This window comes from Hemiscyllium ocellatum, chromosome 36 (genome assembly GCF_020745735.1).
Source record: "Hemiscyllium ocellatum isolate sHemOce1 chromosome 36, sHemOce1.pat.X.cur, whole genome shotgun sequence".
NCBI lineage: Eukaryota > Metazoa > Chordata > Chondrichthyes > Orectolobiformes > Hemiscylliidae > Hemiscyllium > Hemiscyllium ocellatum.
Genome location: NC_083436.1, coordinates 46,627,192 through 46,653,381, shown reverse-complemented (window position 1 = coordinate 46,653,381; position 26,190 = coordinate 46,627,192). Strand labels below are relative to the sequence as shown.

Here is a 26,190-nt window from a genome sequence, read left to right as displayed (position 1 = left end):
CAATCTAGTGCACTGCATTCGCTGCTCACAACGTGGCTCCTTCTACACTGGGGAAACAAAGAATTGACTGGGTGACGGCTTCACAGAACATCTACGTTCTGCCCGCTAAAACAGACACTGAGCTTCCAGTTGCTTGCCATTTTAACACACCACCCTGTTTTCTGGCCAACATCTCTCTTTCAGGCTTGTTGCACTGCCCCAGCAAAGCTCACAGCAAGCTAGAAGGGCAACATTTCATTTTCCAGTTGGGTCCCTGCAGCCCTCCAGACTCAATACTGACTTCAATTATTAACAGACACACACACACAGAGCCTTATTATTACATAGTCTGCCATTGCACACAACTCATTGTTAGGCACTAACAGTCTCCATTAACAGCTATTCACCCTCCCAGCCACTCCTTTCTCTGTCCAACACTTCTCTCCCTTTGGGCTGTATCCCTACCTATCGTTTACTCTTTACCCCCCCCCCCCCCCCCCCATCCCCACCCCCACCCTCACCCTTTCTTCTGTATACAAACCAACATTTTCCTAGCTACCATAGAAAATCTAGACCCCCTTGCTGGGCCTCTCGGTCTCAGGATCAGTTAAAAGAATCCCTAGAAGTACAGTCTGTTTAAAGCAAGGCTACCAGTTTAATAAATTAAGGCAGCCTGACGCAGATTTGTCCAGCACCACAGAGGTTAAAAGCTTATGTATTCTGTGGAGAAATGGCTCAAATACATTCGAAAATTACACATTATTTATATGTTTTTAAGAGATATTACAGCCTTAATTACAAGAAAGGACCAATCAAATATAAGGTGACATGATTTCCAACAGGGGCTAGATTAGAGTGGTGCTGGAAAAGCACAGCAGGTCAGGCGGCATCCGAGGAGCAGGAAAATCAGGAAGGTTAATCCAATGATATTCCCTGGGAAAGGGTTCTTACTTTACGTAGATCACCATCTCATGCTAGCAGTTCAAGGTTCGTTCAAATACCAAATCACTGTCTTATGATTCATATTATGAACAATCCATTGTTTTTTCTTATCTCTAAATACAACCAACTTAGCAAAGCATCAGTTCAAGTTCACAGAGTCAAATCATTACTTGCAGCCATTTTGTGGTTAATAAAAATCTACATATACTTGTTGCTTCTGACAACAGCCTAAATTCAAATTTTAGCTTCTCACCAGTTTGGTTGAAGGGTTACCTGATCTGAAACATGAACTTTGATTTCTCTTCACAGCTGCTGCCAGACCTGCTGAGCTTTTCCTGCAACTTCTGTTTTTGACCCTCAATCCTGTGTTGACTGCCCCTCTCTCATAGTTGACCCATTTCTGTTATGCCTGAACTTAGACTCCTGACCCTTTACATACAATCTGTTCCAGTAATTGGTCTGGGAATTTTAACCTCTGCTAAGTTCTTCTCATCCTGCTTGTTACACTTTTAGATTAGAGTGGTGCTGGAAAAGCACAGCAGGTCAGGCAGCATCCAAGGAGCAGGAAAATCAACGTTTCGGGCAAAAGCACTTCATCAAATCACCCTTTTCCAACCATCTCCGCCAGCCAGCTGGCTGGCTCTTAGTTCTGTTGTTATCCAGGCAGGCAGCCATAAGTGGCTTCCCTTTCCATTCTACACCATTACTTCTAATGTCACCCACCCCCTCATCTTCAAGGATCTATCCTTAGATTCTTCCTATTTCTTATTTACACACTGTCACTCAACAACATCATCCAAATATACAGATACGTTGATTCCAACAAATTCATTACTATTTCCTACTCCACTGCTATCTGTCTCTTCCAATTTTCTGTACATCTTATTGTTCTTCTCTAATGTTATCTTTAAGTTTCCTCAGTTTAAACCCTCCCCCACAGTACCAGCAATTCACCTCCAAAAGAATTCAGTCCAAGTTCTGTTCAGGTGCAATTCATCTGGCTAGCATTGATCTCAGTTTCTCCAGAACCTGTCCCAATGTCCCAAGTACCTAAAGCCTTAACTTCTGCAGCATCTTCCCAGCCATGCATCATCCTCCTATGTTTATATATACTTATACTTTGTATTGGAAGTAACCCAGAGATTGATACTTTTCCAGTTCCAGTTTGTTAGATGTAACACTCTCATGAGCCTGCAAGAGCTCATGCCTCTTTCTACGCACTGGTATCAATATAGAACAGGACCAATGGCTGTTCACTCTTTCCCTAAGAGACCTCTGCTGTTCTTCACCAACATTCCTGACCTTGGTATCAAGCAGGGACAAGATATCGCCTTGGATTTATATCTACTGCCAGAGAAACCAGCCAGTTTGTCTGTTCCAATGTCATAATAGGTCTGAACAGGTTGACTAAAATGTTATAAAGTGGTATAATAATATTCCTATCTTTAGCCTAGAAAGCTCATGTTCAGGTCTCACGTCTGGATGTGATAGTTATGGAGTTGTCATTATACCCATGAACTGGTTCATTATGGTGGTTGGATTTTGTTGGATCTGTATCTCTGTTCCTTGTAAATTAGGGACTAGCTCCAATTTTATTCTTTGTTGTCTGACACCTGAGTTCAAAAATCATCTATTCGATTAGAATTAGAATCCCTACACTATGGAAACAGGCTATTTGGCCCAACAAGTCCACACCGACCCTCTGAAGAGTAACGCACCCAGACCCATTCCCTACATTTATCCCTGACTCATGCACCTAACCCCATGGGCAATTTAGCATGGCCAATTCACCTAGCTTGCACATCTTTGGACTAGAGTCATAGAGATGTACAGCATGGAAACAGACCCTTCGGTCCAACCCGTCCACGCCGACCAGATATCTCAACCCAATCTAGTCCAACCTACCAGCACCTGGCCCATATCCCTCCAAATTCTTCCTATTCATATACCCATCCAAATGCCTCTTAAATGTTGCAACTGTACCAGCCTCCACCACATCCTCTGGCAGCTCATTCCATACAAGTACCACCCTCTGCGTGAAAATGTTGCCCCTTAGGTCTCTTTTATACCTTTCCCCTCTCACCCCTAAACCTATGCCCTCTAATTCTGGACTCCCCAACCCCAGGGAAAAGACTTTTTCTATTTATCCTATCCATGCCCCTCATAATTTTGTAAACCTCTATAAGGTCACCCCTCAGTCTCTGACGGTCCAGGGAAAACAGCCCCAGCCTATTCAGCCTTTCCCTGTAGCTCAGATCCCCCAACCCTGGCAATATCCTTGTAAATCTTTTCTGAACCCTTTCAAGTTTCACAACATCTTTCTGATGAAGGAGACCAGAATTGCACGCAATATTCCAACAGTGGCCTAACCAATATCCTGTACAGCCACAACATGACCTCCCAACTCCTGTAATCAATACTCTGACCAATAAAGGAAAGCACAGCAAACGCCTTCCTCACTATCCTATCTATCTGCAACTTCACTTTCAAGGAGTTATGAACCTGCACTCCAAGGTCTCTTTGTTCAGCAACACACCCTAGGACCTAACCATTAAGTGTATAAGTCCTGCTAAGATTTGCTTTCCCAAAATGCAGCACCTCATATTTATCTAAATTAAACTCTGTCTGCCACTTCTCAGCCCATTGGCCCATCTGGTCAAGATCCTGTTGTAATCTGAGGTAACCTTCTTCGCTGTCCACTACACCTCCAATTTTGGTGTTATCTGCAAACTTACTAACTGTATCTCTTATGCTCACTTCCAAATCATTTATGTAAATGACAAAAAGTAGAGGGTCTAGCATCAATCCTTGTGGCACTCCACTGGTCACAGGCCTCCAGTCTGAAAAACAACCCTCCACCACCACCCTCTGTCTTCTACCTTTGAGCCAGTTCTGTATCCAAATGGCTAGTTCTCCCTTTATTCTGTGAGATCTAACCTTGCTAATCAATCTCCCATGGGGAACCTTGTCAAATGCCTTACTTAAGTCCATATAGATCACATCTACAGCTCTGCCCTCATCAATCCTCTTTGCTACTTCTTCAAAAAACTCAATCAAGTTTCTGAGACATGATTTCCCACGCACAAAGCCATGTTGACTATCCTGAATCAGTTGTTGCCTTTCCAAATACATGTACGTCCTGTCCCTCAGGATTCCCTCCAACAACTTGCCCACCACCGAGGATTCTATTCTTTCTCCATTTTTTATTGCCTTTAAGTATTCACTCATTCTTTTTGAAAAAGTTATTATTGAATCTGCTTCCACTTTGGATATGAATTTCCAAATTACAACTCATTGGACAATAAAACAAATTCAAACAGAAACTGAAGGGTCACTGAACTTGAAACGTTAACTCTGTCTTCTTCCGACAGATACTGCCAGACCTGCTGAGTTTCTCCAGCTATTTCTGTGTTTGATTAGATTAGATTACTTACAGTGTGGAAACAGGCTCTTCGGCCCAACAAGTCCACACCCACCCACCAAAGCGCAACCCACCCATACCCCTACATTTACCCCTTACCTAACACTACGGGCAATTTAGCATGGCCAATTCACCTGACCCGCACATCTTTGTGACTGTGGGAGGAAACCGGAGCACCCGGAGGAAACCCACGCAGACACGGGGAGAATGTGCAAACTCCACACAGTCAGTCGCCTGAGTCAGGAATTGAACCCGGGTCTCGGGCGCTGTGAGGCAGCAGTGCTAACCACTGTGCCACCATGCCGCCCACACGGTTTCAGATCTTCAACATCCACATTTCTTTGTTTTATTTTACAATAAGAGTTTCCTCGGGTTGTTTTGTAAATCAAGTCAAATTGGTGCCCTCCAGCTTTCTGCCTCTGGAAACTGTTGGTATAACTTTCAGCATCGAGAATAAATCTCCCCAGATTTCTCTGCTAGGGACAGTCTCTTTACATTCAGAACCTCATCCCCCTCCACACCTTTGACAAAACTTAACATCCTTCCAAAAGGATGGGATTCGCATATACTTCACAAAGGTGGACAATCCGCAGTTGTTTATAAAGCCAATATATGTATACTTCTTAACAGTCTCTTCAACCTATCACACTGTGTAACGGCGCTTTCTGTCAAACAGAACAACAGGAAGTTCAGCGCCATTAGAGTCAGGCTTCAGGCCCTGGAGTAGGCCGCGGCCGCAGGCGCCATGGCAACGCTCCACGTCACCGTGTCAGCAGGCGGAACCATTCGGGAGGGGCGGCGGGGGACGGAGCCACAGCGGAGCGGGCCGGGGAGGCGAGAGCGGGTCGGGGAGGTAAGAGGCCCGCGCGGAGGGAGGTGCGTGCTCTATAACCCCGCGCCACACACGGTCAGGGCCCCGGGAGAGGAGGGTCGGGCCGGGCCTGTCTGACGGTCACCGCTGCCGTAGAATTAACAACCACAGAAAGATCAGGAGAAGCTCAGCAGATCCGGGCTGGAGGAAGCAGGGCTAAGGTGTGAGTCCAGTAACCCTCCTCCCTCTCTACAGACACCATCACAGCCGCTGAGATTCTCCAGCGATTGCTGTCCTTGGGTCAGTTCCTTGGGTTGTTATTCCATTCGATAAGTTTGTGACTCTTCCTATCGCCCCTTGCTTATCCTTAACTTTCATAAAAAGCAAATTACTGCGGATGCTGGAATCTGAAACCAAAAGAGAAAATGCTGGAAAATCTCAGCAGGTCTGGCAGCATCTGTGAGGAGAGAAAAGAGCTGACGTTTTGAGTCTAACTGACCCTTTGTCAAAGCTTCTTAACTTTCAACCTCCTTATCTGTCAAGTACAACTTTGAGTATATTGTAAGCAATGGCCAGCCTCTACTACTGACGGATGAGAATTCAAAGGCTAATGGCACTTTGAAAAAAGAAATTCATCCTCATCTGTGCCCTAAGTGGTGAATTCTACTTTTAAATTGTCCCCATGAACAGCATCTGCTTGGTGAGTTTTCTCTGAACTTTTTCAATAAGGCCATCTCTATTCTTCCGATCTCCAATTGGTAGAGGCCCTACCTACTTGACCTTTCCTCAGAAACAACCCCTTCATCCCAGGAATCAGTTTAGTGAACCATCTTTGAACTATTTCTGATACAAGTATAACCCTTGTTAAACAAGGAAACAAAAACTGGCCCCTGTACTCTGGGTGTGATCTTACCATTTCCTTGTATAGTTGTAACAAGAACTCCCTTTTTACTCCATTCCCTTGTAACAAAGGTCAACATGTGCACTTAGTGTTTCAAATTACATGCTTCTCATGGACAGTCATTTAACCTTTTATATCCCTTTGCAGATGTTTTTATGTACCCCATTCCACCTTGCATCTCTCTGTCTGTTGTTGGATTTGTTGTATACTGGCCAAAAATGTTCTCCTAAATGTACTCCAAAAATCCCACTCCCTTTATTCCTTTCACGTGGAAACTTTAAGAAGTAAAAAAGGAAGAATAACTCAGGAGATATTATTAGAGATGTTGGAAATCACGAGGGTAAGAAAGCTAGCACAAGGGCGCTTTACCTGAATGCTTGTAGCATTCGTAATAAGGTTGACGAGTTGACAGCACAAATCATCGCAAATGAATATAATTTAGTAGTCATTCCAGAGAAAACTCACCAAGCAGAGCTGTTCATGGGGACAATTCCAAGATGGTCACGACAGTGGGTTAAATATCCAGGGGTATCAGACTATTCAGGAGGACAGACAGAAAAGTAAGGGAGGTGGTGTAGCTTTGATATTCAAGAATGATATCAGGGTGCTACTGAGAGATGATCCAGTGATACGACATGGTGCAAAACCCCCGCTAATTTAAAACTGCAACACAAATGATTTAACCTGCGCTGTAATCTTAAAATTTGAGAGACCAAGAACTATCCCAAAAGTTACTATTTAAAGTACAAAAAAATTAAGAACTTTATTCTTTAAGTCTAACATAGAGTATTAACTAACAACTATTTACAACTCCTTTCTCTGATCTATCTTTTACTTTCCCTTCTACAATACTGCTCTGATAAAACTCCCAATTAATATTTACCAAAAACTGCAAATTTTAAAACCAGCCAGCTCTCAAATCTTCTCTTTGTATCTTCCTCTCTCTTTTCTTCTTAGGGATTTCTGTATCACAGGTCATTGATAGATAACGGTACCTTTCAGAGAGCTATTCTCTAGGCAGTCTGCATGTTGGTGACTTGGCAGTTCTCCTCCAACTGTTCAATTCTTTTTAGTTCCCTACCTCAAGCATCACATTGGGGCAGACAATAAGCAAAGAAATAACTAATGCCTGTAAAAATGGTACAGCAGTTATCATGGGAGATTGAATTCTACATGTCGATTGTTCGAACCAGAACGGTCAGGGTAGCCTTGAGGAGGGGTTTGTTGAGTTTATCCATGACAGGTTTCTTGAACAATATGTAATGGAACCAATGAGGAAGCAAGCTATCCTAGATCTGGTCCAGTGTAATGAGACAGGAATAATTAATGACCTCATAGTTAGGGATCCTCTTGGAAGGAGCGATCACAGTATGGTTGAATTTAAAATACAGATGGAGAGTGTGAAGGTAAAATCCAATATCGGGATCCTGTGCTTAAACACAGTATACAGTAGAATGAGTGAGGACTTGGCCAAAGTAGTCTGGAAACAAAGTTTCATGATGGGACAGTTAGCAAGCAGTGGAGGACTTTAAAGTCAATTTTTCAAAGTGCTCAGCAAAAGTATATTCCAGTGAAAAGGAAGGACTGTAAGAAAAGAGGTAATCTACCATCGGTGTCTAAGCAATAGGGGGTCTATCAAATTGAAAGAGAAGGCATATAAAGTGGCCAAGAATAGCATGAAACAAGAAGATTTGGAAAACTTTTAAGGTCAACAGAAAGCCACAAAAAGAGCTATATAGAAAAGTAAGGTAGAACATGAGAAAAAACTAGCACAGATAGCAAAGGTTTCTATAAATATATAAAATGAAAAAGAGTGGCTAAAGTAAATGTTGGTCCTTTAGAAGATGAGAAGGGGCATTTAGTTATGGAAGATGATGAAATGGCCAAGGCATTGAACAGGTATTTTATATCGGTCTTCAAGGGGACATAAATTTAAGGTGAAGGGTGGAAGGTATAGGGGAGATGTCAGGGGTGGGTTCTTTACCCAGAGAGTGGTGGGGGCATGGAATGCGCTGCCCGTGGGAGTGGTAGAGTCAGAATCATTGGCGACCTTTAAGCGGCAATTGGATAGGTACATGGATGGGTGCTTAATCTAGGATAGATGTTCGGCACAACATCGTGGGCCGAAGGGCCTGTTCTGTGCTGTATTGTTCTATGTTCTATGACTCTTAAACTCAATCCCCCTGTTAATGAAAGCCAAAACACCATATGCTTTCTTAACAACCCTTATGAGGAGAGACTGAGTAGACTGGGATTATACTCATTGGAATTCAGAAGAATGAGGAGGGAGCTTATAGAAACACATAAAATTATGAAGTGAATGGATAAGGAAGAAGTACAGAGAATGCTTCCACTGGCAAGTGAAACTAGGACAAGAGGGCATGGCCTCAAGTTTAGAGAGAGGAGATTTAGGACTAAATTGAGAAGGAACTTCTTCACCCAGAGGGTTGTGTATCTGTGGAATTCCCTGCCCAGTGAAGTGGTTGATGCTACTTCAGTAAACGTTTTTAAAGCTGAAATAGATTTTTTTTAATAATAAAGGAATTAAGGGATAGGTGAAAACGCGGGTAAGTGGAGCTGAGTCCACAAAATGATCAGCCATGATCTTATTGAATGGTGGAGCAGGCTTGAAGGGCTGGATGGCCACCACCTGCTCTTAGTGTTTATGTTCTTGTTAATTCTAGGATGATGAAAAAAACCCAACAATACCACTTCGTTGATTTTGAACCTCTCGTCTATTTATCTACATGTTTGTCTGTCTATTTCCCTTTACCTGTTTTGTAGTCTCCCAATGACCTGTGTATGAATAATTAGCTTCTTCATTCCAGATTTCTGCCTCCTTTCTTGATTGTTGTTACATTGTAAGTTTGCTTTCTGAGCTGGTAGATTTATTCTCAGATGTTTCGTCACCATGCTATGTAATGTCATCATTGAGTTTCCGATGAAGCACTGGTGTTCTGTCCCATTTGCTATTTATCTGTCCTGGTCTGTTGTGGTGGGCGATATCATTTCCAGTTCTTTTTCTGTGTGGTGGTAAATGAGGTCCAAATCGATACGTTTGTTAATGGAGTTCTGGTTTGAATGTCCAGCCTCTAGGAATTCCCATGTGTGTCTTTGTTTAACCTGTCCCAGGATGGATGTATTGACCCAGTCGACCTGGTGTTCCTCTTCATCTGTGTGTATGGACACCAGTGATAGTTGGTCTTGTCTTTTGGTGGCTGGTTGGTGCTCATATATCCTGGTGGCTAGTTTCCTAACCGTCTGTCCAATGTAATGTTTGTTACAGTCCTTGCAGGTCATATTGTATGTGACCGTCGATCTGCTAGTTGTTGGTATGGGTCCTTTAAATTTATCAGGAGCTGTTTCAGTGTAGTAAAATGTTTGTGGGCTGCCGTGATGCCTAGGGTCCAGAGTAGTCTGGCCATCACCTCTGAGATGTCTTTAATGTATTGCAAGGTGGCTAGAGTTTCTGTGCCTGTTGTGTCTTCTTGTTTTAAGACTGTTGTGTAGGAATCGGTGGACTGCGCTTATCGGGTATCCATTGTTCCTGAATAAGTTGTACAGGTGTTTTTCCTTGGTTTCTCTTAGTTCCTGAGTGCTACAGTATGTTGTGACTTGTTTAAATAATGTCCTGATGCAGTTCCATTTGTGGGTCTTAGAATGGTTGCTCCTGTAGTTGAGTATCTAGTCAGTGTGGTGGTTTTCCTGTAAGTGTTAGTCTGTAGCTCTCCATTGGCTTTGCGTTCCACCGTGATGTCTAAAAAGGGGAATCTGTTGTTGTTCTCTTCCTCTTAGATGAACTTTATCCTGGTAAGGATGTTGTTTGTGTTTGTGGGTTTCTTCTAATTTGTTGACTTTTATGATGGCAAAGGTGTCATCCACATAGCGGACCCAAAGAGTGGGCTGGATTGTGGGAAGGGCTGTTTATTCTAACCTCTGCAGGACTACTTCTACTAAGAATCTTGATATTGGTGATCCCATAGGTGTCTCATTGATTTGTTTGTAGGTCTTGTTGTTGAAGGTGAAGCGGATTGTTAAGCACAGGTCTACTAGTTTGAGGATGTTTTCTTTGCAGATGGAGTTGATGTTGTCAGGTGTTTGTGTTCTTGGTTTGTCTAGCAGTGAGGCCAGTGTTTCTTTGGCCAGGATAATGTTCATTGATGTGAATAGAGCCATCACGTCGAAGGAAGCCATGATCACATCATCAACGTTTGTGAGATGATTTGTTGCTCGGGTGCTCGTTGTGGTTCTGTTCGCCGAGCTGGGAATTTGTGTTGCAGATGTTTCATCCCCTGTCTAGGTGACATCCTCAGTGCTTAGGAGCTTCCTGTGAAGTGCTTCTGTGTTGTTTCCTTCGGCATTTATTGTGGTTTGTCTTTGCCGCTTCTGGTTGTCAGTTCCAGCTGTAGGCTGCAGTGGCCAGTATATTGGGTCCAGGTCGATGTGCTTATTGATTGAATCTGTGGATGAGTGCCATGCCTCTAGGAATTCCCTGGCTGTTCTCTGTTTGGCTTGTCCTATAATAGTAGTGTTGTCCCAGTCGAACTCATGTTGCTTGTCAGCTGCGTGTGTGGCTACTAAGGATAGCTGGTCGTGTCGTTTCGTGGCTAGTTGGTGTTCATGGATGCGATTGTTAGCTGTCTTCCTGTTTGTCTTATGTAGTGTTTTGTGCAGTCCTTGCATGGGATTTTGTACGCTACAATGGTTTTGCTCATGCTGGGCATCGGGCCCTTCATCCTGGTGAGTTGTCTGAGAGTGGCTGTTGGTTTGTGTGCTGTTATGAGTCCTAGTGGTCACAGTGGTCTGGCTGTCAGTTCAGAAATGCTCTTGATGTATGGTAGTGTGGCTAGTCCTTTGGGTTGTGGCATGTCCTCGTTCCGTTGTCTTTCCCTTAGACATCTGTTGATGAAATTGCGGGGGTATCTGTTTTTGGCGAATACATTGTATAGGTGTTCTTCTTCCTCCTTTTGCAGTTCTGGTGTACTGCAGTGTGTTGTGGCCCTTTTGAACAGTGTCTTGATGCAACTTCTTTTGTGTGTGTTGGGGTGGTTGCTTTCATCGTTCAGGACTTGGTCTGTGTGTGTGGCTTTCCTGTATACCTTTGTGGTGAATTCTCCGTTCGGTGTTCTCTGTACCATCACGTGTAGGAATGGGAGCTGGTTGTCCTTTTCTTCCTCTCTCGTGAATCGGATTCCTGTGAGTGTGGCGTTGATGATCCGCTGTGTGTTCTCTATTTCTGTGTTTTTAATGACGACAAAGGTGTCATCCACATATCTGACCCAGAGTTTGGGTTGAATTTGCGGTAAGACTTGTTTGTTCTAATCTTTGCATTACAGCATCTGCTATGAGTCCAGAGATGGGTGAGCCCATGGGTGTGCCGTTGATTTGTTCATATATTTGGTTGTTGAATGTGAAGCGTGTTGTGAGGCACAAGTCCAGTAGTTTGAGTATGCAGTTTTCGTTGATAGGTTCCCCGTCTTGTTGTCTGTTCTGTATGTCCAGCAGGTTGGCTATTGTTTCTCTGGCTAGGGTTTTGTCGATAGAGGTGAACAGTGCCATTACATCGAATGAGACCATGGTTTCTTCCTTGTCTATGTGTATATTTCTGATGATGTCCAAGAATTCCTGTGTTGACTGTATAGAGTGTCTGGATCCGCTGATCAGGTGTTTCAGTTTCTGCTGTAGTTCTTTAGCCAGTTTGTGCGATGGTGTCCCTGGTAGTGATACTATGGGTCTGAGTGGGATGTCTGGTTTGTGCACTTTAGGTAGTCCATAGAATGTGGGGGTGGTGTTGCTTTCAGGTTTCATTCTTTGTCGGTCAAATCTGGTTATCTGTCCATTTTTTTACAGGTTCCTCAGTGTGTTGTTTATCCTATTGGTGAGCTGTGGGGTGGGGTCAAACTCTCTCTTTTGGTAGGTGTTGGTATTTGCAAGTCATGATTTAGAGATGACGGTGTTGGACAGACAGACAGACACACACACACACAGACAAAGACCCACATGCACACATATATTTTGTGAGGTGAATTTGTACTTTTAGGGTTACATTGTACTTTGCTGAAAAACTGCACGCATTCATGTAGAACTCTGAGCTCAAAAACTATGTGAATTTATGTAAAACTCCGTTATATCACTTTTTAGATTAGAATCAATCTAAACATCATGGCATAGACAGAGAACACAGGGGGCTAACACCTTCAACATATTGTCTAGCTATCACCGTTGTTAACAGCTAACCCGAGAATGCAACTTTTTTAAAAAAAGGTTTTGTGATTTACACATGAAAGAAATGAAACTATCGCTGTATTCTAACAGATGAAAGGCTTAACAGACAATCAATTTTTCAATGTATAATTTCAGTTACATCACACTGTAAATTTTTGCTATAAATTCTGTTAGGATTGAGCCTTCCACTATCACGTGATGAAGGAGCATCGCTCCAAAAGCTAGTGTGCTTCTAATTAAACCTGTTGGACTATAACCTGGTGTTGTAGGATTTTTAACTTTGTATCTGCAAGTAGTTGTTGTGCTTTCTGGATGTACTGTGCTTGGTCCAGGATGACCGTCATTCTGCCTTTGTCTACCAGTAGCATGATTATGTTCTTATAATTCTTAAGTGTTTTTAGTGCTTCCCTCTCCTTGGTGTTAAGGTTGTGTGTTTGTCTTTTCCTTGTTATCAGGGATACGATACTTTGTCTCACTGTTTGTTGTGTCTCTTCTGTCAATCCATTGCTCCTGAGTGTGTATTCTAATGCTGCTAGGAAGTCTGCTGTCTTAGCGTCCCTGTGGTTGTAGTTGAGTGCCTTGGCCAGTGTTGTTCTTTCCGTGTCTGTGAGCTATCTGTGGGAGAGGTTTCTAACCCAGGTGTGTGTTGTGGTGTCCTGTCTGTTGTGTGTTAGTTTGGCCATTTTTTCTTTTAGTGCCGTTTTTTGCGGTGTGTGGTCCTGTTCTGTTCTATGGTGACGGCCTGTTCTATGGTCCGGGTCCATTTCTGATTGGTGGTTTTTGAAATTAACGATTTTTGGCGTGCAATTTCTTGTCTGTATTTGTGTAGTCTGTTGTGTGCATCTGTAATCATTACCTGGATCATCCTGAGTCCGTTCTGTCTGGCTGTGTCTCTGGCTTCTGGGTTGTTGACTGCTGGTCTGTATCTGACACATGGTGGAAGGATTCGATTCCTTCAGCATTCGTGCAGGAACTGGAGTTGTTCATATGTGGCGCTTCGGCGGTTGGCACCGGATTCCCATTTCCTGGCTTGTCTTAACGTCTCTTGCCCGTAGGTGTTCAAAATTTGTGAGAAGATTTGTAGCTCGGACTAGCCACATCGCCATACATCAAGAACGTTTCTGAACTGACAGCCAGACTACTGCGACCACTAGGACTCATAACAGCACACAAACCAACAGCCACTCTCAGACAACAACTCACCAGGACAAAGGACCCAATACCCAGCATGAGCAAAACCAATGTAGTGTACAAAATCCCATGCAAGGACTGCACAAAACACTACATAGGACAAACAGGAAGACAGCTAATGATCTGCATCCATGAACACCAACTAGCCACGAAACGACACGACCAGCTATCCTTAGTAGCCACACACGCAGATGACCAGCAACATGAGTTCGACTGGGACAACACTACTATTATAGAACAAGCCAAACAGAGAACAGCCAGGGAATTCCTAGAGGCATGGCATTCATCCACAGATTCAATCAATAAGCACATCGACCTGGACCCAATATACCAGCCACTGCAGCGGACAGCTGGAACTGACAACCGGAAGCGGCAGGTACAAACCACTACAAATGCCAGAGGAAACATCACAGAAATGCTTCACAGGAGGCTCCCAAGCACTGAGGATGTCACCTAGACAGGGGACGAAACGTCTGCAACACAAATTTCCAGCTCGACGAACAGAACCACAACAATGATGTCATCATGCTCTACTTTGGTGTCTTTGATGTTAAGGAATTCCTGGGTGGAGTGCATGGAGTGACTTGCGTCTTCTGTGAGGTGTTTAAGTTTGCGTTACAGTTCCCTTGCTCGTCTATATGTCAGTGTGCCGGGAAGTGAGACCATGGGTCTGAGGGAGGCCCCTTGCTTATGTACCTTTGATAATCTGTAGAAACAGGGTATGTTGGATTCTTCAGCTTTCATTCTTTGGAGGTCTGTCTTGTTAATTTCACCTGACGTGTGAAGTTTCCTCAGGGATGTGGAATTCGATTTTCTAGGTGTGGAGTCGGGTCCATCGCCACCTGTTGGTAGCTGTCTGTACCTGCAAGTAGTGTGTTTGCTTTTTCAATGTATTGTGTTCTTTTCAGGATGACAGTCATATGCCCTTTGTCTGCTGGTAGGATACAATATTTCTGTGTTTTCTCAGTACTTTTAGGGCTTTCCTTTTCAGTGTGTTGAGGGTGGTCCCTTTTTTTTTCTGGTGCTACAGTCTGTTTGATGGCCGGCTGGATTTCTTCCATAAATCTGTTGTCTTTCAGGGTGGATTTCAGTGCTGCTAGGAAGTCCTTTTTGTCTGCGTCCCTGTGGTTGAAGTTCATCCCTCATACTAGGACGGCTTTTTCCATGTCTGAGAGTGGTTGGTCCAACAGGTTCTTTATCCGAGTCTCTGAATTGTCCATGTTATTGCTGTGCGTAAGCTTAGCCAGTTTTTCTTGTAGGGCCGGTCTTTTATTTGTCTTGTTCTACTGTTGTTTAGTGTTGATGGGCTCATTCTAGCATACTTGTCCATTAATGGTCAGTCACGTTAGTGTACAGAGTTCTTTCTCATAATTTCTCGTTTGTATTTGTGGAGTCTGTTGTAGGCATCATTTATCATTTCTCGTAGCTTCCTGTGGTCGTTCTGTTCTGCTGTTCTTCCAGCTTATGGGTGGTTTGTATTTGACACATCATGGTAATACCTGTTTCCTGAGGCATTCGTGTAGGAAGTACAGTTGTTGGCAGGTGGTGCTCAGTTAGATGGTGTTGGTTTCTCATCTTTGGGTTAATTTGAGCATATTGCAGCCATAGGTGTTTGCAATTTTGGAGAAGACTTGTAACTCAAATTGTGGATCAGGTTGTAAGTTTGAGCTGTAGATTAGTTCTCAGACATTTCATCACCATACTGGATAACATCATCAGAGAACCTCCGATGAAGCACTGGTATTCTGTCCAACTTGCTGTTATTGTGTTAGTCAGTTGTGGTGGGTGTTATCACTTCTGGTTCTTTTTCTAAGAGGATGGTAAATGGGGTCCAAATTGATATGTTTATTAATGGAGTTCCAGTTTGAATGCCAGGCCTCTCGGAATTCCTGTGCGTGTCTTTGTTTAGGCTGTTCCAGTCGATCTGGTGTCCCTCTTCATCTGTATGTATGAATACTAGTGATAGTTGGTCATGTCTTTTGGTGGCTAATTGGTGCTCATATATCCTGGTGGCTAGTTTCCCGCCCATCTGTCTAATGTAATGTTGTCATGTTTGCTATTTTCCAAATTTCTAGGCACTTTGGAAGACTGCAAACAATATACCTATTATCTCTGCAGGAATGTAATACATGAAGGGATAGAATATATCTTTGTTGAGAGTTAGGAAACATCTCCTTAATTACACGCTGCTGCTTATTTACCGTTTTGTCACATCTATTTTCTGGTCTCCTTTAGCCAACTCTGTCTTCATACGCTGGTGATTGCTTTTATTAAGTTTAATATCCTAGTATCTCTCAGTCAAATAAAATGTAGAATTCCATGATATTCTGGTCATCCTTTCCTAGATGATTTTTGCTATGATATCATTAACTGTATCCTACTGTGTATTCCTATCTTGTTATAATGATATGGTAGAGTCAGAGCAAATGGAGAGAAACTCCTCTGTTCCAGTTGGTGGTAGAATGATCAAAACCCAGAGGCACAGATTTAAAATATTTGGCAAAAGCAGCATTAGTAACGTATAGAAAAAACATTTTTGCACAGGGGATACTTAGGTTTGGGACTTCACTGCCAGACAGTGTAGTGGAAGCAGGTTCAATTTGGCTTTTCATAGGAATTAGATTATTATCCGAAACAGGTGAAAGTGCAAGGCTGTGCTGTACAACTCTATGACTATGTGGAGAAGGCAGGGGAATGGCTCTGGGTGATTTATTCCTCAGAGACGCAACGCAGCCAGTAAGAAAACCTTTTGTGCTGTAGGACTTCTATGATTCTATAAAATAGATTGTTTTCTGTTGGTTCCAGAACACATTGTTCTAAGAAACTGTCCTGATTCCTGAAGATACTTTATGAACTCATCCCCAAGGCTAACTTTGCTAATCTGATCTGTTCAATCTGTGAAGATTAAAATTCATCCATCATTATTGCATTTTCTATCTTGCAAATCCCATTATTTCTTCACTTGTACTCTGTCCTACATTTTAACGTTAAAAATCACACAACACCAGGTTATTGTCCCAACAGGTTTAATTGGAAGCACACTAGCTTTCAGAGTGATGCTCCTTCATCAGGTGATAGTGAAGGGCTCGATCTTAACACAGAATTTATAGCAAAAATTTTGTGTGATGTAACTGAAATTATACATTGAAAAATTGATTGTCTGTTAAGCCTTTCATCTGTTAGAATACAGTGATATGATTTGGAGGTGCCGGTGTTGGACTGGGATGTACAAAGTTAAAAATCACACCTGGTGTTGTGATTTTTAACTTAATACAGTGATAGTTTCACTTCTTTCATGTGTAAATCACAAAACCTTTTTTTTAAAAGTTGCATTCTCTGGTTAGCTGTTAACAATGGTGATAGCTAGACAATATTGTAGTGGTTCTGTTCGCCGAGCTGGAAGTTTTTGTTGCAAACGTTTCGTCCCCTGGCTAGGAGACATCATCAGTGCTGTGGAGCCTCCTGCGAAGCGCTTCTTTGATGTTTCTTCCGGCATTTATAGTGGTCTGTCCTTGCCGCTTCCGGGTGTCAGTTTCAGCTGTCCGCTGTAGTGATTGGTATATTGGGTCCAGGTCGATGTGTCTGTTGATGGAATTTATGGATGAATGCCATGCCTCTAGGAATTCCCTGGCTGTTCTCTGTCTGGCTTGCCCTATGATAGTAGTGTTTTCCCAGTCGAATTCATGTTGCTTGTTGTCTGAGTGTGTGGCTACTAGGGATAGCTGGTCGTGTCGTTTCGTGGCTAGTTGGTGTTCATGTATGCGGATTGTTAGCTGTCTTCCTGTTTGTCCTATATAGTGTTTTGTGCAGTCCTTGCATGGTATTTTATAAACTACATTAGTTTTGCTCATGTTTGCAACAAAAACTTCCAGCTCAGCGAACAGAACCACTACAACAAGCACCTGAGCTACAAATCTTCGCACAAACTTTGAGCTAGACAATATGTTGAAGGTGTTAGCCCCCTGTGTTCTCTGTCTATGACCTGATGTTTAGATTGATTCTAATCTAAAAAGTAGATTACAGAGTTTTACATACATTCATGTAGAACTACATGAATTTATGCAGTTTTTGAGCAAAGTACAATGTAACTCTGCAAGTACAAATTCACCCCACAAAATATATGTGTGCATGTGGGTCTTTGTGTGTGTGTGTCTGTCTGTCTGTCTGTCTGTCTGTCTTAAGTCTGTGTGGGGGTGCGTGTGTGTGGGAGTGTGTCTATAAGGGTGTATGTGGGTGTCTGTGTGTACCTGTGTCCGTGTGTATGTGAGTGTGTGTGTGTGTAGGAGTATCTGTGTGTGTGTGTAGTGCAATGGTGGTCACCTGTAATGTGACATGAACCCAAGGTCCCGGTTGAGACAACCTCACAGTGCTACACTTCTCCAGCTTCCACCCAAAACATATTAAAACAGCCATTCCCCATGGACAAGTCCTACGCAAACACCGGATCTGCTCAGATGAGGAGGAACGAGACGGACACCTGGAAGTACTCAAGGATGCCCTCACAAGGACGGGGTACGATGCTCAACTCATCAACTGCCAGTTCCCATGTGCCACAGCAAGAAACCATAATGACCTCCTCAGGAGACAGACACATGCTGCAACTGACAGAGTACCCTTCGTTATTCAGTACTTGCCAGGGGCTGAAAAATTACGCCATGTTCTTCGTGACCTGCAACACATTATCAATGAGGATGAGCACCTCACCAAGACCTTCCCCACACCTCCACTGCTTGCCTTTAAATAACCGCCAAACCTCAAACAGATCATTGTTCGTAGCAAGCTGCCCGGCTCTCAGGATAACTCCATACAACCTGTCATGGTGGACGCTGCAAGATGTGTCAGATTGTGGACATAGATACCACCATTACACGTGGGAACACCTCCCACCTTGTACATGGCAGGTACTCTTGTGACTCAGCCAACGTTGTCTATCTTATACGTTGCAGGCAAGGATGCCCGGAGGCATGGTACATTGGGGAAACCGAGCAAAGGCTACGACAACGGATGAATAGGCACTGCACAACAATCAACAGACAGGAGGGTTCCCTCCCAGTTGGGGAACACTTCAGTGGTCCTGGAGATTCAGCCTCGGACCTTCGGGTGACCATCCTCCAAGGTGGACTTCGGGACAAGCAGCAGAGGAAAGTGGCCGAGCAGAGGCTGATAGCTAAGTTCGGTCCCCATAGGGAGGGCCTCAACCGGGACCTTGGGTTCATGTCACATTACAGGTGATCACCATTGCACTACACACACACACTCTCACATATACACAGACACAGGTACACACAGACGCACACACAGAAACCCACACACACAGTCCCACACTCACACATGCACCTCCTCACAGACTTAAGACACTCTGCACTCACTCTACACACGCACACGCGCGCGCACACACACACACACACACACACACACACACACACACACACACACACACACACTCTCACACACACTTTCTCACACTCACAACCCCACCCCAGACAGACATTGTGGGGTGAATTTGTACTTGCAGAGTTACATTGTACTTTGCTCAAAAACTGCATGTATTCATGTAGAACTCTGAGCTCAAAAACTGCATGAATTTATGTACAACTCTGTTATCTCACTTTTTAGATTAGAATCAATCTAAACATCATGGCATAGACAGAGAACACAGGGGGCTAACACCTTCAACATATTGTCTAGCTATCACCATTGTTTACAGCTAACCCGAGAATGCAACTTTTAAAAAAAGTTTTGTGATTTACACATGAAAGAAGTGAAACTATCACTGTATTCTATCAGATGAAAGGCTTAGCAGACAATCAATTTTTCAGAGTATAATTTCAATTACATCACACTGCTAATTTTTGCTATAAATTCTGTGTTACGATCGAGCCCTCCACTATCACCTGATGAAGGAGCGTCGCTCCGAAAGCTAGTGTGCTTCCAATTAAACCTGTTGGACTATAACCTGGTGTTGCATGATTTTTAACTTTGTACACCCCAATCCAACACCGGCATCTCCAAATCATGACTACATTTTAACAGTGGCTATGGCTCTTATAAACTAATCCTCTATTGAGTTTGCCTCCACCCACACTCAGGCAGCGCAGTCCAAGTCATATTGGATACATTCCCTGGGGTAACATCTCTCAGTTCTTCCCTTAGCCACTTCATTGTTGAAAATATTATTCACTGAGATACCTCTAGATTATTTGCTGATCAATGTCCTCTGATTTGCAATGAAGCAGCTCATCCTGAAACTGTTCTTGTAAATCTCTTCTTGACCCTTTCTAACAGTTTTGTGTTCTTCCTTAAAGGTCATGCTAACAAAGACATTCAGTGTGAGGCGGAACTCATGTTTTTTATTGATTAATAGTAATTTTTTTTTAACTTTCATACCTTCTGCCTGTCCTTTTATAGCTCAGGATCCCTTTTTAACCACTTTTTCAAACTGCCCAGCTGCCTGCAATGAATTGTGTAATGTTTTCCTATGGCACACCAGGTGGATGTAGGTCAGGGCACAAACACCCTGGGTTGGAAAGGGTGGGTGGGCACATTCCCTAAACTGGGATGTGGGTATACAGTTCCTGAGCTGGAATTAGGGAGCGGGAAGAGAAAAGGGTAGGGGTGGGCATGTGACCTGTCATGGGGCAGATGATTCATTGTTTGGGACGTGGTTGGAGGGAGCAGGCAGATATCCCGGAACAGTGGGGGGAGTGGAACACACATTTCTAGGATTTATCAGGGTCGGGGAATGTATTTTCTGGCACAGAAAGAGTTAAGCAGTACTTCCTTGGGCAGCAATTCGCAGTCCATCATCTCCCTTCCTCCTTTACACCATCTACCCCATACCACTGAACCCTCTGGTGCTTGCCAGCTCTTTAAACATTGTCTGCCTAATTGTTCAGGGAACCCAACAAGAGGCTGCAGAAGTAAAGCAAAGTATTACAAGATAAGAATGAATAAACTCCACCAGGAAGCAGTGAGGCATTCTACATGAATGATAGCAGGACCGTGTGCATCAATCTAGCAATTTGATTTTGGAGAGAGGTATGTATGTTTGTATATGTTGCAGAGGTTACTTTTCAGATTGATTCTGCTTGCTATTTAGCTGCAATAGACTAAAAGGGAATTTCTGTGAGATCATCCTAATGTCAAAAGTACAAAGAGTTGCCACATTGAAACAGACATTTGTGAGTTGAACTTCTGGGCAGACAACCGCAGAGAGACTGCCTCATCCAAATTCCAGTTCTCCACCTTCCTAGATAAACATTGTACAATGAGTAACTTCCCGAAGCTCTCCGAATTCTCCCTAATTAATGCCAGTTTGGTTTTAAGGCAAGTTTGGTTTTTAGAAATTTAACTTGGGTAGCACTCTTCATTCAGAATTCAGGTTTGTGTATTCACCATATTCGTATGTGTTTATAAGCCATATAGTGCACAGAGGAATGTGGGAAATACATTCTAACTCTGCGTACTTGAATGTTCTTAATCAGAAAATTGCATCTTACTGCAGATTTACATAAGTTTCATTTCTATTTACTTTCAGGAATTTATCCACAAATATATTCAAAATTAGATGGCCATGGAGAAAAATAAGAACAGGAAAAAGCTGCGAATTTGTGTTGCCACATGCAACCGTGCAGATTATTCTAAGCTGGCTCCCATTATGTTTGGTATCAAGGGGCAACCTGAACTTTTTGATCTGAAAGTTGTTGTTTTAGGATCTCATTTAATTGATGACTATGGGTAAGTGTACTGAACGTTTTGTAAATACAGAACTATCGTTTGCTATCAGGTGCTGTAGAGTTTTTATAGATCTCTAGCGTACCGGAATAACACTTTAACCCCTCAGCAATGATTGAAGATGAGGCCAAGAGTCTTTCCCAATTGTGGTAGTCTCAGACTCCTCGCAAAAAACTAAAATTAATTAACAATGAATTGATAGTCTTGTTCAGGTAGAAGTTAGCTGACGGTTTAAGGAATTGAAACATTCACTTGTACGTGATTGGTTAGTAATTGACTAAGGATTCAGTAAAGTGTCTCACTAGAAACACATATGTAGCTGCCACTTCCTGTGCTATGAATGGGAACATCAAAGGTAAGCAATGACTAATGTTGAGCATTAACTTTCCATTTAAATTATTTAAAATGTTCGAATAGCTCCAATCTCAATTGCTTTCTGTGCTAAATATGTCTTGAGTTTGATCTTGAATTTACTTCCCTTTTTCCTTTGAAGACTGTACCCTACATTTGAAAAATCTGTTGCTGGAAAAGCGCAGCAGGTCAGGTAGCATCAAAGGAGCTGGAGAATTGACGTTTCAGGGCTTCTTCCTGAAGAAGGGCTTATGCCCCAAACGTCGATTCTCCTGCTCCTCGGATGCTGCCTGACCTGCTGCGATTTTCCAGCAACACATTTTTCAGCTCTGATCTCCAGCATCTGCAGTCCTCACTTACACCTGTATCCTACATTTGCCATCTCCTCTTAAGTTTCCACCCAAATTATTCACTGCCTGTCATCCTGAGCTTGAGATTCTACTTTTAAACATAATTTGTATTTTTTATTCAGTAAGCGAACTGACAAATAGGTTCCTGCTCCTGTTCTTTCCCTTCTTGAACAGGGGTGTCATATTGGCACTTTTTAAAATTTTTGGAACTATCTTATATAAGCAATGCTACCCTGCACCCTGTTCCTTCCTTTCTGTCAATTCTTCTGGAATGTCAAATTCCCGTGAATATTGTGTTCCCAATCTTGGTTACTGTGTGATTATTTTGTTTCCACAATAGCTATCTGTTTTTCATTTATTTATTTCCACTTCTGACGTCGACTCATTTCCTTTGGTACAAATGCTGTGTGTGTTCAGTTAAAGAACATTTTTTACCATTATTATTATCATTTTTTACCATTATTACTTGCTCTGGTTCTGGTTTCTGCTGCATTCTGCTGTTTACGTTTTCTACTCCTTCTTGCACTTCCAGTTAGCATTCACCTCTTCACTACCCTGCTATCTTATATCTTTCATTTTGATTTTTTAAACCTTCTCTCCAATTGCTGACCATCCCCCTCACTCAGTATAAAGCCCATATTTACAAACCCTGTTGCATGATTCACTGGGACTTTGGTCCTAGCATGATTCAGATGAAGCCTATTTAACAGAAAAACTCTCTCTTTTCCCAGTATTGGTGTCAGTGCACTATGAATTTGGATCCCTTTCTCCCACACCACAAATTTACACCTCTAAACTTACTTACACAAATTTGCACAGGGTTTGGTTAGTAATTCTGAAATTATTAACTTTCTGCTCCTGCTTTGTATTTTAGTTCTGAGCTGCTCACAGCTCCTCCACAGAACCACTCTCCTAGTCCTACCTATGTCATTGGTACCTGCACTGACCACATCAGCTGGATCCTTCCTTCCCTTTCCTCTCCATATTCTTCTCCAGCCCAGAAGAGTTCCAAACATCAGAACAATGAACCAGAGTAGGCCGCTTGGCCCTTCGAGCCTGCTCTCCCATTCAATAAGATCATGGCTTTAACTTCAACTCTACATTCCTATATTTCACCAAATAATCTTACATCCCCTTGGTAACCAAGAATTTATCTACTTGCGCCTTAAGAATATTTGAAGATTCTGTACCCACTGCCTTTTGAGGAAGGGAATTCCAAACAGCCTCAACCCTCTGAGAGAGAGAGTTATTTTAAATGGGCTTCCCCCTTATTTTTAAACAATGACCCTTAGTTCTAAGTTCTCCCACAAGAGGAAACATGCTTTCAATATCCAGATGTCCTGAACCTTGGTATCTGGGAGGCAAAATTGTCTTAAGACATTGCATTTGCTGCAGAGAGCCATATCTATTCCCGGAATTATGTGAACCCTGATTTCTACACAGTTCTGTTTTCTCCTCCCACACCCCTGCTTCAGTTGATTTGCTCAGCTCCCCACTGTCTGTCTCCCTGTCCACACTGCAAACAAGAACCTACACTAATTGGGCAAAGGAGGTAATTGAGGCTTATCCAAGCTTGACTTTGGATCACTATACGTACCTCACTTGCAGTCGGATCCTGTCTCTGACTAGATAACAAATTTGCTGCAATTAATCTGAACGGTATGACTGGCTCCTGAAACACACTTTCCATATGTAGATCACTTTGATCATAGAATCCTTTCAGTGTGGAAACAGGCCAATAAGTCCACACCAACCCTTCAAAGAGTAACCCACCCAGGCCCATTTCCCTACCATATTACCCTACATTTCTGCTGACTAACCTACACACCCATGAACACTATGGACACCTTTAGCATGGTCAATTCACCTTATTGCTGCTAATTAGCCCTATCCTTTTAGAACACATCTCTATATGCTTAGAAGATTTTTAGCTCCCCATTTATGTTGGTTGTCAGTCTCCCCTTATGCTGTCTCAGTGTTACTAATATTTATTTTTTTCATTTCCCCTTTGTGTTCAAAAATATAATTCTCACTTGTATTATTAACCTGACACCTGATCTTAGGATGAATCACTCGACCCAAAGCATTAACTCTGATTTCTCTCCACAGATGCTGCCAGATATGCTGAGCTTTTCCAATAATGTCTGTTTTTGTACCTGTTATATTTCTTCCTTTTTATTGTTTTCTGTCGCACCCCCCATGAAGTCTGCCTTTGTCTGACCTTTCCCCTCCTCTTCTCTGTGAAAGTTTTGAGACCAGAAGAAAATGTACAGTTTTCTTACTGTACTCAAATGATCTCCTCTTCACAGGCAGCCCATTGTTTAATGATGGTTTTAGTTGGCAGTCTTGGACTCCAGACTTGCGGGCCAACAGGATATTAGATTAGATTACATTCACTACAGTGTGGAAATAGGCCTTTCGGCCCAACCAGTCCACACCGACCCTCCGAAGGATAACCCACCCAGACCCATTTCCCTCTGACTAATGCACCTAACATTATGGGCAATTTAGCATAGCCAATTTGCCCGACCTGCGCATCTTTTGGATTGTGGGAGGAAACCGGAGCACCCGGAGGAAACCCACGCAGACACTGGGAGAATGTGCAAACTCCACACAGTCCAAGGCTAGAATCGAACCCAAGTCCCTGGCGCTGTGAGGCAACAGTGCTAACCACTGAGCCACCATGCCGCCCCATATTGACAGGATGCAGAACTGGGCTGTTAAGTGGCAGATGGAGTTCAACCCGGAAAAGTGTGAAGTAATTCATTTTGGAAGGTCGAATTTGAATGCAGATTGCAGGGTTAAAGGCAAGATTCTCAGCAGTGTGGACAAACAGGGATCTTGGGGTCCATGTCCATAGATCCCTCAAAGTTGCCATCAAAGCTAATCAGGTTGTTAAGAAGGCGCATGGTATGCCGGCTTTTATGAGCAAGGGGATTGAGTTGAAGAGGCTGTGAGGTTATGCTGCAGCTCTGTAGAGACCTGGTTAGACCACACTTGGAACATTGTGTTCTTCATTCACTGGGTTGTAAATCTATGGAATTCCCTGCCTAGTGAAGTGGTTGATGTTACTTCAGTAAATGTTTTTAAAGCTAAGATAGATATTTTTTGAACAATAAAGGAATTAAGGGATAGGATGAGAGTGCAGGTAAGTGGAGCTCTGACCACGAAAGATCAGCCATGATCTCATTGAATGGCGGAACAGGTTCGAAGGGCCAGATGCCCTACTCCTGCTCCTCATTCTTATGTTCAGTTCTGTTCGCCTCATTATAGGAAGGATGTGGAAGCTTTAGAGAGGGTGCAGAGGAGATTTCCCAGGATGTTGCCTGGACTGGAGGGCATGTCTTATGAAGGAAGATTGAGGGAGCGAGGGTTTTTCTTATTGGAACGATGAGAGGTGACTTGATAGAGGTGTACAAGATGACGATAAGCACAGATAAAGTGAATAACCAAAAGACGTTTTCCCATGAGGAAATAGCTATCACGAGGGGGCATAATTTTAAGGTGATTGGAGGAAGGTTTAGGGGAGATGTTAGAGGTAGGTTCTTTACGCATAGAATGGTGGGTGCATGGAATGCACTGCCAGCAGTGGTATTAGAGTCAGATATATTAGGGACATTTAAGTGACTCTTGGATAGGCACATGGATGGTAGTAAAATTATGGGTATGTAGATTAGTTTGTTCTTAGAATAGGATAAAAGGTCATAACAACATCGAGGGCTGAAGGGCCTGTACTGTGCTGTACTGTTCTATTTTCTAACACAAAGATTGGGGAAGCTGTGGATAGTAAGGAGAGTTGTCTGAGCATGCAGCAGGAGATGGGTAGGATGGAGTGTTTGGTGGAGAAATGGCAAATGGAGTTTAATCCGGACAAATGTGAGGTGATGCATTTTGGGAGATCTAATACAGGACAGAAGTATACAGTAAATGGCAGAACCCTTAGTGTCATCAATGTACCAAGGGATCTAGGCGTACACGTCTAGAGTTCCCTGAAACTGGCAACACAAGTGGATAACATGGTCAAGAAGACGGATGGCATGCTTACCTTTATTGGTCAGGACATAAAAATGAGCAATTCTTGTTGCTGTTGTACAAAACTTTAGTTAGGCCACATTTGGAATATTGCTTACAGTTCTGGTTGCCACATTATCAGGAGGATGTGAAGGTTTTGGAAACGGTACAGTTTACCAGCATGTCGTTTGGTTTGGAGAGTATTAGCAATGAGCTGAGATTGTACAAACTCAATTTGTTTTCACTTGAATGTCGAAGGATGAAGGAGCAACCT

General features: G+C 42.9%; 1 protein-coding gene across 6 annotated transcripts in view; it reads left to right on the top strand.

The window, feature by feature from the left end:
• Positions 1–5,151: 5,151 nt before the first annotated feature.
• Positions 5,152–26,190, top strand: part of gne (glucosamine (UDP-N-acetyl)-2-epimerase/N-acetylmannosamine kinase) — a 79,284-nt gene continuing 58,245 nt past the window's right edge. The window contains exons 1-3 of one of the 6 annotated variants that reach the window (XM_060851330.1): positions 5,152–5,195; positions 20,367–20,508; positions 21,008–21,207. In XM_060851330.1, the coding sequence (XP_060707313.1) occupies positions 21,038–21,207 (170 nt within the window). In that variant the 5' untranslated portion in view covers positions 5,152–5,195; positions 20,367–20,508; positions 21,008–21,037. The other 5 variants (XM_060851329.1, XM_060851331.1, XM_060851332.1 and 2 more) reach the window with 5 other exon arrangements.